Source organism: Thamnophis sirtalis, unplaced genomic scaffold, assembly GCF_051295495.1.
Source record: "Thamnophis sirtalis isolate CommonGarterSnake01/CBP01778 unplaced genomic scaffold, rThaSir2_p1.2 scaffold_2, whole genome shotgun sequence".
NCBI classification, from domain to species: domain Eukaryota; kingdom Metazoa; phylum Chordata; class Lepidosauria; order Squamata; family Natricidae; genus Thamnophis; species Thamnophis sirtalis.
The window spans coordinates 20,568,992-20,587,788 of record NW_028261382.1 but is presented as its reverse complement, the minus strand read 5'-3'; the positions used below and the strand labels follow the sequence as shown (position 1 = coordinate 20,587,788).

The following is an 18,797-nucleotide window of genomic DNA, read 5'->3' as shown; positions in this document are numbered from 1 at the left end:
GCTGTGGGGGTTTGAGGCTATAACAATGGAGTCAGGTAGAGCATTCCAGGCATTGACCTCTCTGTTGCTGAAGTCGTATTTTCTGCAATCATTTTCTGCAATTTTGTATGCCCTAGTTTGCAGTACAATGTTACTGGAGAAGAAGCTTCGCAAAATTAGGTTAATAACGCCTAATGCCTTTTTGGCAATGCTGTTACTACGGTGGGCTCTGGGGCTTCTAAACTAATCTATCTAATCTATCATGCCATGATGAAAAGGGCCAGTCTACAAGGGAACCTGGTTATCTTCTTGAGAAGGTCCTATCCTGACCATAAATTTGGTACAGTCTTCGACTCATTTAGTGACCATTTGAAGACAACAGCATTGAAAAAAGTAATTTATGGCCATTTTTCACACTTACAACCATTGTAGCATCCCCGTGGTCACATGATCCGAATTCAGACACTTGGCAACTGGAATGTACTTTATGACGGTTGCAGAGTCTCAACAACTGCAGTGATTCGCTTAACAACTTTGGCACAAAAGGTCATAAAATGGGGCAGAATTCACCTAACAACTGTCTTGCTTAGCAACACAAAAGTTGGACTCAATTGTGGTCATAAATCGAGGACTACCTGTAGAAGAGAAAAAGATATTCTTTTAGCTTAGCCAAATGTGTGAACTTAGCTATTGTGAGTCTACGGTGTTTGGTGTGCCAAGTCAGATCCCGGAGCATGATGTTCAGATTCAGTCTGGAGTTGGATTGATATATCCCACTTTGTGGAAATAAACAAAATCTAGTAATCCTGCTAGAAATCCTTCAAAACCTTCTCCCAGAGGAGAGCAACAGAAACAGACCATGAAATAGGTATGTAGGGTGTCTAACAATGCTTCGAGCTCTAGGCACATAGAGCTTATAAGCAGCATCCTGTATAATAGGAAGCAAGCTTCCTATAATCTTCTCGGCTGTCCTCACCACTCTCTGTAGGGACTTTCTATCTGAGGCACTGGAGCCACCAAACCAAACAGGGATGCAGTTTGTTAAGACGTTCTGTCGGGCCTCTGTAAAAAGTAGCCAGGAGAAAGATGTGCTCTCCTCATCCGATGCAGGAAACACAGATGCTAGTTTGCATGATAGCTTTGCAAGAAGTTAGATTTGGTCTTTAACAATCTTCCCCAATTTGCTGGCATCTCTATTTGCGTTGGGAACTGGAATTCCTTTCCTTTGAAGCCAGTAGTGGGATATCTAAGCCAGTGTTTCTTAGCCTGGGCAACTTGAAAATGTTTGGACTTCAACTCCCAGAATTCTTCAGCCAGCTTTCTGGGAGTCAGAAACCCTTACATCTGAGACTGTCCACTTTACTGCTCGTCATTCTCTTCTTTTCTTCCCTTCCACCTTTCCCAGCTTTTTGGAGCCTTTTCTAGAGAGTTGGCTGGGTCTTCTCACATGTCCATGCTGGCTGGGGAATTCTGGGAGATGAAGTCAAGACATCTTCCAGTTGCCACGGTTGAGAAACACTGTCCTTCGTGAGAGAGCAAATCTCCAATGCTCCAATATTGGAGATTTGCTCTGTCATGAAGAAACAGCGGTCCACCTGTAGCAGAGTTGGCCTTGTCCTTGAGGAAAAGTGAAGAAGGAACTGGAATGCAAGCCAACATTGGTTTAGGGGTCTGGTATAATTTCTGTTTGGTTTGGTTTGGTTTTATTAACATTTATAGGCCGCCCTTTTCCCTAAGGGGACTCAGGGCGGCTCACAAAAAACCAGGGAAGGGAAAATACAACGTTAAGATTACAACATATAATAAAATAGCAAACAACATGCATACATCATTCGGGCGGGGTAGGAATCCTTATCCCCAGGCCTGACGGGCGAGCCAGTTCTTCAAGGCTGTGCGGAAGGCCGGGACGGTGGAGAGGGTACGAATCTCCACGGGGAGCTCGTTCCAAAGGGTCGGGGCTACTGCTGAGAAGGCCCTCCTCCTTGTAGTTGCCAGCCGACACTGGCTGGCCGATGGGATGCGGAGGAGGCCTAGTCTGTGTGATCTTATAGGTCGTAGGGAGGTAATTGGCAGAAGGCGGTCTCTCAAGTATCCAGATCCACTGCCATGTAGGGCTTTATGGGTGATTAGTAGCACCTTGAAGCGCATCCGGAGATCGACAGGTAGCCAGCGCAGCTCGCGGAGGATAGGTGTAATGCGGGTGAATCGGGGTGCACCCGCAATCACTCGCGCGGCTGCGTTCTGCACTAGCTGAAGTCGCCGGATGCTCCTCAAGGGCAGCCCCATGTAGAGCACATTGCAGTATTCCAGCCTAGAGGTCACAAGGGCCCGAGTGACTGTTGTGAGAGCCTCCCGATTCAGGTAGGGTCGCAACTGGCGCACCAGGCGTACCTGGGCGAATGCCCCCCTGGTCACAGCCGTTAAATGGTGGTCGAATGACAGCTGTGGGTCCAGGAGGACTCCCAAGTTGCGGACCCTCTCTGAGGGGTGTAAAATTTGACCCCCCAGCCTGAGTGTTGGAATATTGGCCAAATCTTTGGGAGGAAAACACAACAGCCACTCGGTCTTTTCTGGGTTGAGCACAAGCTTGTTAACCCTCATCCAGTCCATGACGGCCTCAAGACCCCGGCACATCACGTCAACCGCTTCATTGATTTGGCACGGGGCGGACAGATACAATTGAGTATCGTCCGCGTATTGATGGTATCTAATCCCGTGCCTACGGATGATCTCTCCCAGCGGTTTCATGTAGATGTTAAATAGTAGGGGGGACAAGACCGAACCCTGCGGCACCCCATAGTTTAGGGGCCTTGGGGACGATCTCTGCCCTCCCACTAACACCGACTGCGACCTGTCCGAGAGGTAGGAGGAGAACCACCGTAACACGGTGCCTCCCACTCCCACCTCCCGCAGTCGTCGCAGAAGGATACCATGGTCGATGGTATCGAAAGCCGCCGAGAGGTCAAGGAGGACCAGGATGGAGGAATGTCCTTCATCTCTGGCTCTCCAAAGATCATCCACCAATGCGACCAAAGCGGTTTCTGTGCTGTAACCGGGCCTGAAGCCCGACTGGAAGGGGTCTAGGTAGTTTGCTTCCTCCAAGGACCGCTGGAGCTGGAAGGCCACCACCTTCTCAACAACCTTCCCCAGGAAGGGAAGGTTGGAGACAGGACGATAGCTGTTGAGAACAGCTGGATCCAAGGTTGGTTTCTTCAGGAGGGGTCTCACCACCGCCGCTTTCAGCCTCGTGTCACCTCACTGCAGTTAGTAACCAGCCATGAAGGACACGGATCCAGAACACAGGTGGAGGTACTTACAGCTCTCATGGCCTTGTCCACATCCCCGGGGGTAACGTCCTGAAACTCAACCCAGTGTTGTTCTACTTGATCCCTCTGCGCCTCGGCTGGAACTGCGGGGGTGGAGTCCAAGTCCGACCGAAACCGAGCAATTTTGTCCGCTAAGAATTGGGCATACTCTTCAGCTCTGCCCTGCAAGGGTTCCCCCGCCTCCCTTTTGTTCAATAGGGAGCGGGTTATCCTGAACAGGGCGGCTGGACGGGACTCAGCGGATGCTATCAGGGTGGCTATATGCGATCTTTTTGCTGCCCTAAGTGCCTTGGTGTACTCCCTGGTGCAGGTGGTTACCATTGCTCGGTTCGATTCGGACTTATCGGACCTCCAACGGTGCTCTAGGCATCTCCTCCGGCGCTTCATCTCCCGGAGTTCCTCGGTAAACCAAGGGGGTCTCCGGGATCCGCCGCCTCGGAGGAGCCGCAGTGGCGCAATCCGGTCGAGGGCCTCCGACGCTGCCGAGTGCCACGCAGCGGCCAGAGTCTCCACCGGACTGTGGGCGAAAGTGTCAGGAATAACCCCAAGCTCTGTCTGGAACCTTGAAGGTTCCATAAGACGCCTGGGGCGGAACCACCTGGTCGGTTCCTCCTCCCTACAGTGGGGGTTTGGCCTCCGGAAGTCGAGCCTCAGTAGGCAATGGTCTGACCACGACAGGGGTATGATGTCACTCCCCCTCAGACCAAGATCACACATCCACTGCTCCGAGAGAAATACGAGGTCAAGCATGTGTCCCGCTGAATGGGTTGGGCCTCGAATTACTTGGGTCAAGCCCATGGCTGTCATGGAAGCCATGAACTCCTGCGCCCCATCAGAGTTTTCACCGAGCGACGGCAAATTAAAGTCCCCCAGGACCATCAACCTAGGGAACTCAATTGCCAGCTCGGCTACCGACTCGAGGAGCGAGGGGAGGGCTGCTGCAACGCTGTTGGGAGGCAGGTACGTTAGCAGCAGACCCACTTGACCCTTGAGGTCCAACTTTAACAGCAAAGACTCACACCCGACAATCTCCGGAGCAGGGACCCTACGAGGAACTAACGACTCCCGGATAACAGCGGCCACACCCCCACCCCTTCCCTGAGCCCTCGGCTGATGCAGCACCTGAAATCCTTCTGGGCACAGCTCTACAAGGGGGACTCCTCCCTCTGGGCCCAGCCAGGTCTCAGTAATACATGCCAGGTCTGCCCTCTCGTCTTCAATTAAGTCCCGGACGAGAGGAGCTTTATGTACGACAGACCTGGCATTTAGCGACAACAGCCTGAGACCAGGGTCCTGACTACTTGCGCCATCTGGTCTTGGAGTGGGACTCGTAGGGCCGGAAGGAGGGATCTCTGTAATGTAGCGAACCCTCCTTCCCCGGTAATGGCCTGCCCTAAAGTCCCCGCCGTATCTGCCTCTCCCTGTTACGACCGCAATACCCCGACCCTCTCCCGTGTCTCTGGTCCCCTCACCCACCCCCGTGGCCCCCGCAACTCCCGGCAGGTCCTCCGAATCACGCATACTCATGCACTCTCCCAAACAATCCCCACGTAAAAAGTTAAAAACACAAAATTACAACAATATAATCATAAAAAGTGGGACATCCATTCATCTCAAGCATACCTCATGCATAACCCATACAAAGAAAGAAGAAAAAGATGAAAGAAAAGAAAGAAATTATGGGTTGCGCAAAGAGTTAATTAATTTAAAGTGCGAATAGTTCTGGGAAGGTCCAAAAGAGTCCAAGATGGTTAAGGAATAGGAATGGAGAGGGCCTTCTATATATTGTAGGTACCCCCACTCGTCCAGTAGTGGTGCTATCTGTGGTAGCAGGTCCAAGGCGGCATCAGACCACATTGGCCTTGGCAGATGAAAATGCAGATAAAGGGACAGATGAAAATATAGTCCAAAAAGTCCAAAGGCCGCATTCCAAGAGGAGTCTAATCTCAGCCAGCAGAAGACCCTGCGATGGCAACAGCCCGATGGAGGGGCGAATGTCCCGACAGGGGAGGCCAAGCCGAGGGGAGAGGAATGGGGTTGCAATAGCGGCAGATAAAGACCGCCTCCCATTCTTTCCCAGTGATGTCTCAGGCTAACCGCCTTCTCCCTGGGGGGATAGATAATCCAATACAATCCACAGCAACCAAAAGCACAGACGAGGCAAAGAGTAACAAAGAGGGGGGGGGATTCTCTCAGCCAGCAGGAGGAGGAGAGTCAAGGCTCTCTCAAGTCAGCCAGGTCACAACGAACCCCAAACAGTACTCCAAACAGAAGTTATCCAGCGTCTCTAGCCGAGGTGGGTCGCGACGCCTTCCAAGCGGCCCCTGGGCAGTGTTTTTAAACACCTCTCCAACTCAGCTGGGCCGCGGCGTCTTCCGGGCACCCCCGAACGGCGTTTGGCGTCGGCGCTCTTCGCAAAGGCAAAAGGCAGCCTCGGAGAGCAAAATCTCTCCTGTCCGCTGCCAGCAAGCCTCCGACAATCGTTCGTGCCCTGATCTTCTCTCCAGCCTCCAAGCGGCGCCCGGGCGGTGTTTTCAATGCCTTTCCAATCAGCTGGGCCGCGGCGTCCAAATCAGCTGGGCCGCGGCGTCTTCCGGGCGCCTCCGAGCGGCGCCGGCGTTTTTTTCGTAAAGGCAGCCCTGGAGAGCAAAGTCTCTCCAATCTGCTGCCAGCACCAGACCCTCCGAGAAATCGCCCGTGCCCTGATCTCTCTCCAGCACGATTTCTGGGGGCGAAATCTCCTTCTTTTAGCTATTTTTCCCGTGTAGACGCCGGAGCGAAGAACTCGGCAGCCATGTTCCTTCGCACATGCCCTGTGCACTGCACTGTTTCTCTTTGCAGGACTGCGACATGGTGATATGTAAATTCAGTAACCAGAAATGCCCCCACCAAGTCTCCCTCTACAAGCTGACTGGAATGGAAGAGGGAATTGGTCAAAGGGCCAAGGAATTCTGGGCCACCATTTTGCATTCTTCAGGTGAGCAATTTTCTCTTGGAGGCCGGGAATGTTTCTGAACTAGGAGGGAATGTTCAGGGTGCTGTGGGGCTTGCAATGCTTGGAGGCATTCTGGTTTTATGAGGGAGGGAGAGTTTCAGGCCTGCAGCCATCTTTTCTTTTGGGTCTTTGGCCTGCCACACTTTCTTTTTTTTATTGAATTTTTTAAAAAAAAAACCTTTTACAAATGTTTACTTCCCTCCCCCTCCCCTCCCCACCCAAACCCCACCCCTCCCAACCTTCCCTCCCCCGGCTTCCCAGAACCAATACAGGGTATAAATCTTTAACAAAAATATTCTAAAGTAAACCTAAAAGTAAAAAATTAATATCCTCTATCATTTGAGCTTTAACTCCTCTTTGTTAGGCTAACTCTAAACAGATTATGTCATTCCCTGTTGCCTCAGTCATAAGCTATCTGGAATTTCTTAGTCCCATATTTATTTTGAGTATAGTCAATCCATCTTCTCCACTCCAATTTATATCTCTCATTTGAGTGGTCCTTAAGATATGCTGATATTTTAGCCATCTCTGCTAAGTTTGTTACTTTTAATGTCCATTCTTGAATAGTAGGCAAATCATCCTTCTTCCAGTATTATGCCACCAGCAGTCTTGCTGCAGTTATTAAATGCAAAATCAAGTTAGTCTCTATAACTGTACAATCAGTAATTATACCTAACAAAAATAACTGAGGGGTAAACTTTATCCTTTTTTAAAGAACATTTTGCATAATCCACCATATTTTTAACTAAAAATGATTTAACCTTTTTACAAGCCCACCATATATGATAGTATGTAGCATCAGCCCAATCACATCTCCAGCATTTAGGTTGTGCCTGCCACACTTTCTATTATTCTACTATGCATTTTCTATTGTGGGAAAATGGGAGGGAGGATTGTATGGAGTTAGATGCCATGTAGCCATAACAAAATTCTTTCCAGAAAGCCAAGGTCATCCTTTGTCTTTGCACCTCTACATCTGACCAGAATTGGATGGGTGGAAGCTGCCAGCATGGCAGTGGAAGATTGGACCATGTGATGGGCTTGTGGGTGTGCGGAAAGATATTGAACTTTCAACTGGGTGGGGAAACCCAGGAAGCTTTCAGATTCGTGTTTTCCCAGATGTGCCAACATGGCTCTCTTAAAAAATTGGAACTTTGAACAATACTTTGCCTTGGACTCTGATTTACTATTGGATGCTATTTGGAATCCTGAGTAAAAAAAAATTGAGAGGAAGGGAGGGGGAAGGAAAGAAGGAAGGAAGGAAGGAAGGAAGGAAGGAAGGAAGGAAGGAAGGAAGGAAGGAAGGAAGGAAGGAAGGAAGGAAGCAAGGAAAAAAATTATTTTGTGCTAGAAGACAGAAACTTCTGGCTTCTATTGTGGGAAATTGGGTGCTTGAAAAAGGGGGAATGGAAGGGGAAGGAAAGGAAAGGGAAAAGGAAAGGAAGTGTGGGAAGGAAAGGGAAGGGAGAAAGAAAAGAAGGAAGGAAGGAAAAGTAGGAAAGAAGAAATTCATTTTTTAGTGGAAAACAAATCCGGATCTTCTGAAACTGCAGAAATGGGCATTGAGACCTAATTCTCTCTCTCTCTCTCTCCCTCCCTCCCTCTCTCTCTCTCTCCTATTTCTCTGCAGGATCTCTCCCAGATTACATCCCACCAGAAATCTTCTCTTTTGAGAGCTCCTCGGGGTTTGTGCTTTATGGGATGATGTACAAGCCCCATGATTTACAACCTGGGAAGAAATACCCCACGGTGCTTTTCATCTATGGGGGCCCACAGGTGAGTCTTCATTTTTGTATTTCAGCCACATTTTGGGGTGGGAGGGAATCAATGAAAATCTGCACTTGAGTAGATCTGATTGCTGGTGCCCAGAAGGAGCTCAGTTTGGGAATTGCAGAAATGGTCTGTATTTGCCAAAAATGTTTATGTCCCATAAATGATTCTGTATTTTAGAATTGAGAACTGTACTTGAAAGGGCAAATGGAAACCACTAGAGTACAGGAAATCCTTGACCATAATTGAGCCCAAAATTTATGTTGTTCAGCAGGACAGTTGTTAAGTGAGTTTTGCCCCATTTTATGACCTTCCTTGCCACTGTTGTTAAATGAATCATTGCAGTGGCTAAGTCAGTAACACAGTTGCTAAGTGAATCTGGCTTCCCTGTTGACTTTGCTTGTCAGAAGTTCGCCAAAAGGGATCGCGTGTTCCTGGGATGCTGAAACTGTCGTAAGTACATGCCAGTTGCCAAGCCTCCAAATTTTGATCATGAGACGATGGAGATGCTGCAATGGTTGTAAGTGTGAAAAATGGTCATATTTTTGAATGCCACTGTAACTTCGCATGGCCACTAAACAAAAAGTTGTACCTCTTACAAGACTACCTGTGACAGAAATCATAATCATGATAAGATGACGGAGATCATCATCTTATTTACTTAAGTTCCCTGCAACTAAATTTACAGATGCCACTTTGGACAGAAATGAAGGATAGCAAAAGATGCCAAGCTGAGCACATATAGATGGGGGAAACTGTGTTTGGTTTATTTTTTACATCAATGAATAGGATAAGATGGGATGGGATGGGTTGGAATAGAATAGAATAGAATAGAATAGAATAACAAAATAATAATAATAGGATAGGATAGGATAGGATAGGATAGGATAGGATAGGATAGGATAGGATAGGATAGGATAGGATAGGATAGGATAGGATAGGATAGGATAGGATAGGATAGGATAGGATAGGAAAGGAAAGGAAAGGATGGGACAGAACAGAATATAGAATGGAACGGAACGGAACAGAACAGAACAGAATAGAATAACAAAATAACAATAGGATAGGATAGGAAGGGACGGGCAGAACAGAATATAGAATAGAACAGAATAGAATAATACAATTAAGGATAGGATAGAATAGAATAGAATAGAATAGAATAACAATAGGATAGGAAGGGATGGGACAGAATAGAATAATACAATTAAGGATAGAATAGAATAGAATAGAATAGAATAGAATAGAATAGAATAGAATAGAATAGAATAGCAAAATAACAATAGGCTAGGAACGGACGGGGCAGAACAGAATATAGAATAGAATAGAATAGAATAGAATAGAATAGAATAGAATAGAATAGAATAGCAAAATAACAATAGGATAGGAAGGGACGGGGCAGAACAGAATATAGAATAGAATAGAATAGAATAGAATAGAATAATACAATTAAGGATACAGTAGCCTAGAATAGAATAGAATAGAATAGAATAGAATAGAATAGAATAGAACAATACAATTTAGAATAGAATAGAATAGAATAGAATTACAAAATAACAATAGGATAGGATGGGATGAGATGGGACGGGACAGAATAGAACAGAACAGAACAGAATATAGCATAGTATAGCATAGCATAGCATAGCATAGCATAGCATAGCATAGCATAGCATAGCATAGCTGGAAGGGACCTTGGAGATCTTCTAGTCCAACCCCCTGCTTAAGCAGGAAATCCTACACCACTTCAGACAAATGGTTCTCCAATCTCTTCTTGAAAACGTCCAGTGTTGGAGCATTCACAACTTCTGGAGGCAAGTTGTTCCACTCCTTGATTAGTTTCCATCCATTGCTTCTTCTCCTGCCTTCAGGTTCTTTGGAGAATAGCTTGACACCCACTTCTTTGTGAAATGGGCTACTATCCATTTCAGGAAGAAAAAAACCTTCTGTTTGGGCATTAACTGTGGATTTACTCAGCATGTTGTGATTTACACAAATATTTGAATATTTCCTAGGTTCTTGGCTAGAATCTGAATGTCCAAAAAATATCAGCCCAAGATGTGATTATTTGTGTCTTTTATTGTTCCTTGATGAATAAGAACAACATCAACAAGGATGATGATGCTTTGATGCCTCCTTCCAGGTGCAGCTTGTAAACAACCGCTTTAAAGGGGTCAAATATTTCCGACTGAACACCCTGGCTTCCCTGGGCTACGTGGTCGTGGTGCTGGACAACCGAGGTTCCTGCCACCGGGGCCTGGCCTTCGAAGGCGCCTTCAAATATAAGATGGTAAATTGCCTCACGAATGGAGATATCAAATGCTGAAAAGGACCAACGGCCCTTTCATAGGTCTTTTTTCTCATTTTGGGTCTCCTCTGGACCAGCAGCCACCAACTGGTGGTTCGTGGACCACTGGTGGTCCGTGGGAAAATTTTGGTGGTCCGCAGAAAAATTATTTGCGTTTTTTATATTGCACTAAATCAGGGGTCCTCAAACTACGGCCCCCGGGCCGGATATGTGCAATGAACGCTTGTGTTGCTGCAGAAAGTCTCCCCCTACATGCTGTGCATGTTCATGCTGGAAAATGGAAAAAATGGTCTTTTTGTGCGGGTCGGAGGGGAGCAGAAATTCTGACTTGTGGTCTGCTTTGGCCTCCTGGTGAGGTGCTTTGGGTGAAGGCTGGAGAGAAGTGTTGTTGATGTCAAAGAGCCGGAGGGCCTTGTTCCAGTGGGACTGCATCAGGGCCTGGAACTGGCTGACCATCTCATCCCGCTGAGCCTCCAGGCCCCGATACCTGGCCTTGCACTCCCACAGGTCTTCCCTCTGCTTGGAAAGCCTATGCTTGTAGTCCTCAGTGAGGTGCTTCTGCTGAGCCTCCTTCTTAGTCAGATCCAATTTGAACTGAGCTGTTTTGCCAACTCTTTCTCCCGGTGGCTGCTTAGCTCCAACAACTGCTTCCTAAGGAGCCCGGGCAGGCAGGCGAGGAGTGGCAAATAGAGCTGGCAAGGCGCCCCTCGATGTGAGTGACACAGAATTGACCATGCCTGCCCAGTCACATGACCACCTAGCCACGCCTACCCAGCCGGTCTATAGGCAGATCATATTAGTGGTCTGCGGCATTTAAAAGTATGAATTTAGTGGCCTCTGAGGTCCAAAAGGTTGGTGACCCCCTGCTCTGGACCAGGCTTGGCAACATTGAGATGCTGGTTGGGGAATTCTGGGAGTTGAAGTCCTACCTATTCTTTGTTTTTCTGTTCTCATTCCCAGTTGGGGGAGAGGAGAGTCCTGAAAAGGGACGGTAAACATGAATAACAGTGAATAAACATACAAGCCAGAGGGAAGTTCTTTTTAGCTGGGAATGTGAAAAGGGTTTACAGTTTATTAGGATTTGTATGCCGCCCACTCTCGAGAGACTCAGGGTGGCTTACAGATAAAGGGAGGAAGAGGGAACATATAAAAATTAAAAAGAACAGACATTAAAATTTCACAACATTCATATAGCTTAGAATGGGGCTGGATAAATCAACAGCCCCAGGCCTGCCGGAACAGCCAGGTCTTAATCGCTTTGCGGAAGGGCGGAAGAGTAGTAAGAGTCCGGATCTCCACGGGGAGATCGTTCCATAGGGCTGGAGGAGCTACAGAGAAGGCCCTCCCCCAGGGAGTCGCCAGCCGACATTGACCGGCAGATGGAATCCGGAGGAGGCCTAGTTTGTGGGATCTTATGGGTCTCTAGGAGGTAAATGGCAGGAGGCGGTCTCTCAGGTAGCCAGGTCCTAAACCATGTAGGGCTTTAAAAGTAACGACTAGCACCTAGAAACGTGTCCGGAGACCAATGGGGAGCCAGTGCAGCTCGCGAAGGATAGGTGTAATGTGCCTAGGTACACTCACTATCGCTCGCGCGGCTGCATTCTGGACTAACTGAAGTCTTTGAACACTTTTCAAGGGCAGCCCCATGTAGAGCGCAGGCAGCTTGAGTTCAGTATCCTTTCTGTACTTGAGTAAGGACACCGGCCTCGTTCTGAACGCAGGCCAAGAAGTTTTCAGATGTGAGCACAGCACAAAACATTGTCGGCTGTCCCTTACATTATTAGGGCTCGCTGCCTTAGAAGAGTGACGAAAATCCTCAGGGACGACTCTCACCCTGGTCAGCCCTTCTTTACCCTCCTGCCATCGGGAAGGAGATACAGAAGCATAGGCAGCTGCACAAACAGGCTGAAGAACAGTTTTTATCCGTACTTTGTCAGTCTTCTGAATGAAACACAACTCTACAACAACATAGTACGACTGGCTTGCAGGACTGGCGTGGCGTGAAATAAGTTCGAATGGTGCAATAGACTGGGGGTTTGTTAGTAGGATTCAGGGGACAAGAGATTTTTTGTCTTTCACTGTGGGTTGTCTTGTGTTGGGAAGGGGGGTGATTGTGTACGAAGGGGGGATCTCATTGTACACACTTCTTGTTTGAATAATAACTTTGAATTGAACAAATTCCTCTCCTGGGTGTTGACTTCATAATACAATTCTGAAAGAACCCGATGTAGCCCTGGAAGACTTCCACTTTTTCAAAAGAATAAATTTCAGCCAGACTGATTACATCACAGGGAAGAAAACAAGTAAAGCCCAGAATTTAGTTCTTGTTCCCTTTTTACCGGGCAGTGGTGATAAAACTCATGTTCAAAGCACACAAGAGGCCGTTGAAGTAAGCAGCCAAATCTCATTGGTGGAGGCAAAAAGGAACAAGAGGTTAGAAGTCCACTTCTGCCATATAGGTAATCCTCAACCTCAACAATTTTTTAAAATATATATTTTTATTGTTTTTACATTTAAAACAGTGCAGCACCACGAAGTTGAAGTGACCATACAATCACATTATATACAAATAATCTCATCCAGTAACTGCTAGCCTACTTAATACATTATCTATCCTTCTATCCAATCACATTATTTACAGTTTGTTCCAGTCTTGTCACCTTGTCTTATACCAGTAATAGAATCTGTTCCAGACTTCAAAATATTCCGATTCCCCTTTATTTTTTAGTTCAATTGTGAGCCTATCTGCTTTCGCCCAGATCTCCCACCATTTGTCCCAACCATGATTGAATCATTTTCCAGTATGTTTTTGCCTCATTGCATGTCCACCACATATGATAAAAAGTCCCTGATGTTTTTTTTTTGCACTTCCAACAATTTGGGGCCAAATTTTTAAACGTTTTGGAGAGGAATGGGGGAAGATGCCATCTGTAGAACATCTTATACAGATTTTCTTTATAAACCATGGCCATTGTTAGTTGTTAACCACCACAATTTTTGAGGACTGGGTGTTTGTTAGTAGGATTCACTGGGCTAGGGATTTTCTGTCTTTCTCTGTGAGTTGTATTGTGTTGGGTTATATGTTGTGCATGAAGGGAGGCTCGGCCAATCTCATAGTACACATGTTGTGTTCTGACAATAAAGATTTGAATTATGAGGGAGAGATCCAACCTAGAACTAAGGGGAAACATCCTGACAGTGGGAACAATTAAATAATGGAACAGCTTGCCTTCAGAATTAGCAGTCTTCCAATATTTGAGAGTCTGCCACAGAGAGGAGGGAGGCCAAACTATTCTCCAAAGCACCCGAAGGCCAGACAAGGAATAATGGATGGAAACTGGTCAAGGAGAGATTCAACCTAGAAATAAGGAGGAATTTTCTGACAGTGAGAACAATCAACCCGTGGAACAGAAGTTGCCTTCAGACGTAATGGGAACTTCATCACTGGAAGCTTTCAAGGAAAAGACTGAGCTGCCATCTGTCAGAAATGGTGTAGGGTCTGCTTGGGGTGTGTGTGGACTAGATGACCTACAAGGTCCCTTCCAACTCTGTTATTCTATTCTATATTTAAATGTTGTTGATGAGCCATTGCTGGAGGGTTTTAAGAAGAGCCAGGACAGCTATTTGCCCAGAGTAGTATAGGGTCTCCTGTTTGAGCAGGGAGTTGGACTAGATTCACAGTGGTCTCCAACCTTGGCAACTTTAAGACTTGTGGACTTTAACTCCCAGAGTTCCTCAGCCAGCAAAGCTGGCTGAGGAACTCTGGGAGTTGAAGTCCACAGGTCTTAAAGTTGCCAAGGTTGGAGACCACTGGACTAGAAGACCGCCAAGGTCCCTTCTAACTCTGTTATTCCCTAATTTACATACTTGATATATACGTGATATTTCCCCCCCCTGCCTATTTTTTCCCCCTTCCAACAGGGACAAATTGAAATTGGCGACCAAGTGGAAGGCTTACAGTATTTGGCTTCCCAATACGAGTTCATCGATTTAGACCGGGTTGGCATTCATGGTTGGTCCTACGGTGGATTTCTTTCCCTGATGGCCTTGCTGCAGAGGCCAGAGATCTTCAAGGTTGGTTCCCCTGGCACGGCCCATTCCCTTCCTCTGGGCACGGGGGATGCGGAAGTGTAGAAGGCCCAGGGGGTGACATGATAGGTCCGTGATGGCAAACCTATGGCAAGGGTGCCACAGGTGGCACGCAAAGCCCTCTCTGCAGGCATGCAAGCCATCGCCCCAGTTCAGCCCCACCATGCATTCGTGCGTGCCTCCCGCCGGCCAGCTGATTTTCAGGTCTCTGCCACGCATGCGAGAGACACGCTACATGCACAGGGGGGCGGGGGGTCATGCGGGAGCGCAGGGGAGGTGCGTCATGCCCCCCCATTTTTGGTCCCACGAGGCTTCAGGGAGGCCTGCTATGCCCAAAACGGGTCATGAGAGTCGCGCGGGGGAGTCACACGTGCATGAGCAGGGGGCCGAGCACACGGTGTTGTACGTGCATTGCATTATGGGCTTTTGGCACGCAAGGACAAAAAGTTTAGGCATCACTGTGAGAGGTTTTCCAGTATTTGAGGAGCTGCCCTAGAGAAGAGGGGGGGGGGTCAACCTATTTTCCAAAGTACCCGAGTGCGAGAGAAGAGAGAATGGGTAGGGTTAGGCTTTGCTCTAGTCGAGACAATTCTTCCAAATGCTTGCAGCCAACTTGACTTTTCTTTGGGCAGGTGGCAGTTGCTGGTGCTCCCGTCACTTTGTGGCTTTTCTACGACACGGGTTACACCGAGCGTTACATGGGAGACCCAGACAATAACGAACGGGGCTATTGCTTGGGCTCCGTAGCTATGCAGGCAGAGAAATTCCCTTCACAGTAAGTCTACGTGATATTCAAAGAAAGAATAAATAATGTTTATTCTTATTATTATTCTTTTTTTTCTTTTTTGTTTTCTTTTTTGTTTTGTTTTTTCTTCCCTGCCTTGTCTTTTGTTCTTTTTGTCTTTTTTCCCCCCCACTGATGTGGGCATGTATTGTTTAAGATTATTATTTTTATTAATATTTTTAAATAATAATTACAGTCAAATGAAAATGGATATATGATGATGGTGAAATGTATGAATATTTGAGTTAAAATGCTCGAGTTAACATGAGTTATGTTTGTTGACTGTGGAGGAGATGCACAAAAGTTTATTTGTGACCGACTGACACACTTTCTATAGCATGTAAAGAAAGATGTTGTATTTGTTTTAAATTAAAAATTAAAATTAAAATTTTTTTTAATAAAAAGAAATAATGTTTTTATATAAAAGAAGGAAACATATCTCTAATACAGGTAGTCTTCAACTTACAACAGTTCATTTAGGGGACCATTCAAAGTTACAACAGCACTGAAAAAAAGTGACTTATGACCCCTTTTCACACTTATGACCATTGCAGCAATCCCATGGTCGCATGATCCAAATTCAGATGCTTGGCAAGTGGTTCATATTGATGATGGTCACAGTGTCCCAGAGTCATCTGATCCACTTTTGCGACTGTCTGACAATGGGGAACTTAACAAATGTGTTGCTAACTTAAGAACTATAATGATTCACCTAACAACTGTGGCAAGAAAGATCGTAAAATGAAGCAAGGCTGACCTAACAAATGTTTCACTTAACAACATAAATGTTGGGCTCAGTTGTCATAAGTCGAGGACTACCTGTAATAAGGTGGGGATTTTTCAGTGACAGTTTTGACAAATGATTAATCTGAGTATGTCTTAGAACCTAGAGCACAAATATAGGTGCTCTGAGCGAGGAAATTATTGGGAAGAAAACCTGTTCTAGTATTGTTGCTGGATTTAACTTTTTGCTTTTCATCCCAGTTGATCTCTTTGACTGATTTTTGTTTGTTCTTTGGGTCATTAGGTGAGTTTATAAAATACTGCATTCCTAGATGTGGGGGGAAAATCTGCATGAAATATACGGTAATAATTAATTTCTGTGAAGCCACTGGATTGTACTTCTAATTACATTTTCCCTGGTTGTTTTTTTTGTCGGTTTCTTCAGGCCCAACCGATTATTGCTACTGCATGGATTCCTGGATGAAAATGTTCATTTTGCACATACTAGTATTTTGCTGAGCTTCCTGGTCAGGGCTGGGAAACCCTACGACCTCCAGGTAGGTAGCCAAGAAATTTGTGCAGCTCTAAGATGCAAGGGTTAAAATGCAGTTGGGGCTGGATTGGGCTGGATGGCTTGGAGGGGGCAAGGCTGAGGCAGGATCAGGACTATGGAGAGCTCCTGGCTGACTCTCAAGGGAGATGTTATTCTTCCACCCCTGATAAAAGGAATCAGCCAGGTCAACCCCTTTCCTCCTGGCTTCAACAGCCTGCAGCTCTTTCAGACCCCCAGAATCTTGTAGAACTGGGAAATTAGAAAAGGAACTGTGGTTGAATGAAGGTGTTGATTTACCACTGTTTCTCAGCATCTGTTTGAAGTTGCGACCTACCGTATTTTTTGGAGTATGACGCACATTTTTTCCTCAAAAAGAGGGTGAAAATCTGGGTGCGACTTATACATCGAATACAGCATTTTTTTGCCTCCTGAAACTCCACCCCCTTTGCAAAAATGGCCATGCGTAGCTTTTAGGAGGCTTCCAGAGTGCTCCTGGGGGCTGGGGAGAGCAGAAAGGAGCAAAAAGTGGGCCATTGTTTGCTCATTTTTGCCCCTTCAGGCCCCAGGAGCAGTCAATAAGCCTCCTGGACAAAAAAATGGACCTGTTTTTGCGAAAAATGGGCCATTTATGGGAGGTCTGCAGAATGCAAAAACTTTTTTAATTTGCCTCTTCAAAATCTTGGTGCGTCATACTCTGAAAAATACGGTACCTGGAACAAGGGAGTTACAAGCCAATCCTGATGGCTCCTTCCTCACAGTCACATGACCACTCTTATGATGTCCCTCAGGGGTGAGGTGACCAAACTTCAGGTACTAGACAACATATCCCATTTGCAGCGTTCCTTGGTCACGGCTTCTCTTAGCTCTAGGTCAGTGGTTCCCAAACCTGGCAACTTTAAGACTTGTGGACTTCAACTCCCAGAATTCTCCAAAGCTCTGCTGGCTGGAGAATTCTGTGAGTTGAAGTCCACAAGTCTTAAAGTTGCCAAGTTTGAGAACCACTGCTCTAGGTCTATGATGGCGAACTTCACGGAGCTTTTTCTGCAGGCAGACGAGCCGTCGCTCAGCTCAGCTCCACCGTGCTTGCACGCGCGCCTCCTGCCAGCCAGCTGATTGTCAGGTCTCTGCCGCACATGTGGGAGACATATGCGCATGCACAGGAGAGGGGGGGGGTCCCACGTGCATGCAAAGGGAAGAGCATGGGATGGTGCAGCGCACCCCCTGCAGCCGATTTTGGGTCCCAAGAGGCATCAGGGAGGCTTGCTAGGGCCAAAAAGGGGCACGGGGGGGTCGTGCGCTGCATGCGTGATGGGAGCAGGAGGGTGTCGTAGGGGGCTCACACATGCACAGCGGGGTGTCGCGCGGGGTGATGTCACGCAAGCATTGCATTATGGGTGTGGGCACACAAGTGTGTGTTGTCACATGGGTGTGCACACTTTTGGAGTGAGAGGACAAAAAGCATAGCCATCGCTGCTCTAGGTGGAAAGAAACAGTCTAGATTTTCTTGAGGTGCTCATACGAGAGTGAACACCTGGTGCCCTCATCCCCAGAGATCCCGAGGATTGCACCCCAGCCTTCTGCATCCCAGTCACAGCTGGATTTCTTTCGCTTTCTATCTTCCTCCCCCAGATTTATCCGCAGGAGCGGCACAGTATACGGGTCCCTGAATCTGGAGAACACTACGAACTTCACCTCTTGTACTACCTCCAGGAGAATCTGGGATCGCACATGGCCGCGCTGAAGGCGATGCCCTGAGCCCCTGAACCCCAGGACTTCTCGGCATGACGCATCCACAGCTGTTTAACCAAACAGGAGTGCTTGAATGGTGCCTTCCTTCCTGGTGCCTGCTTCTAACCGAGAGAGAAATCTATTCCCGCTGCCCAGCTTGATTGATGATCCTCTTCCTTTTTCAAGATCCCCTCCTCCCTGCCCCCCCCCCCCCCGGTGCCATACAGGAGATGACTGTACAGCAAATGAATAATTTTAAATGTAAATAATAAAACGGATAAACCGTACAGTCTTTTGGAATCTGGGCTTCCTCCCTAACCAGAGGGATGTTGGTTACAGAACAATAGCAGTAGCCCTTAGACCAGGGACGTGCAGTCACTAGAAGCAGGGGGGCGTGGCCTCACCAGTCATGAGGAAAAGGAAAGAATTTTAAAGAATTTTTTTAAAATAATTAAAGTCAAGGTAGTTGCTACCAGATTCTAAGTCACAGTGACTTGGAACAGTGCTTAGTGTTAACTATAGGAGGAGGCCAGAGAACTAGGGGCCTC

At 47.0% G+C, this 18,797-nt stretch overlaps 1 protein-coding gene across 1 annotated transcript in view; it reads left to right on the top strand.

Annotated features, from left to right (window-relative positions):
• The window catches only part of DPP8 (dipeptidyl peptidase 8), a 43,769-nt gene extending 25,233 nt beyond the window's left edge, over positions 1 to 18,536 (top strand). Inside the window, exons 14-20 of the mRNA XM_087704373.1 lie at positions 6,147 to 6,282; positions 7,931 to 8,076; positions 10,208 to 10,354; positions 14,294 to 14,446; positions 15,094 to 15,236; positions 16,414 to 16,525; positions 18,151 to 18,536. Of these exons, the coding sequence (XP_087560499.1) occupies positions 6,147 to 6,282; positions 7,931 to 8,076; positions 10,208 to 10,354; positions 14,294 to 14,446; positions 15,094 to 15,236; positions 16,414 to 16,525; positions 18,151 to 18,276 (963 nt within the window). The 3' untranslated portion in view covers positions 18,277 to 18,536. The remainder of the gene's footprint in view (positions 1 to 6,146; positions 6,283 to 7,930; positions 8,077 to 10,207; positions 10,355 to 14,293; positions 14,447 to 15,093; positions 15,237 to 16,413; positions 16,526 to 18,150) is intronic.
• Positions 18,537 to 18,797: the final 261 nt, after the last annotated feature.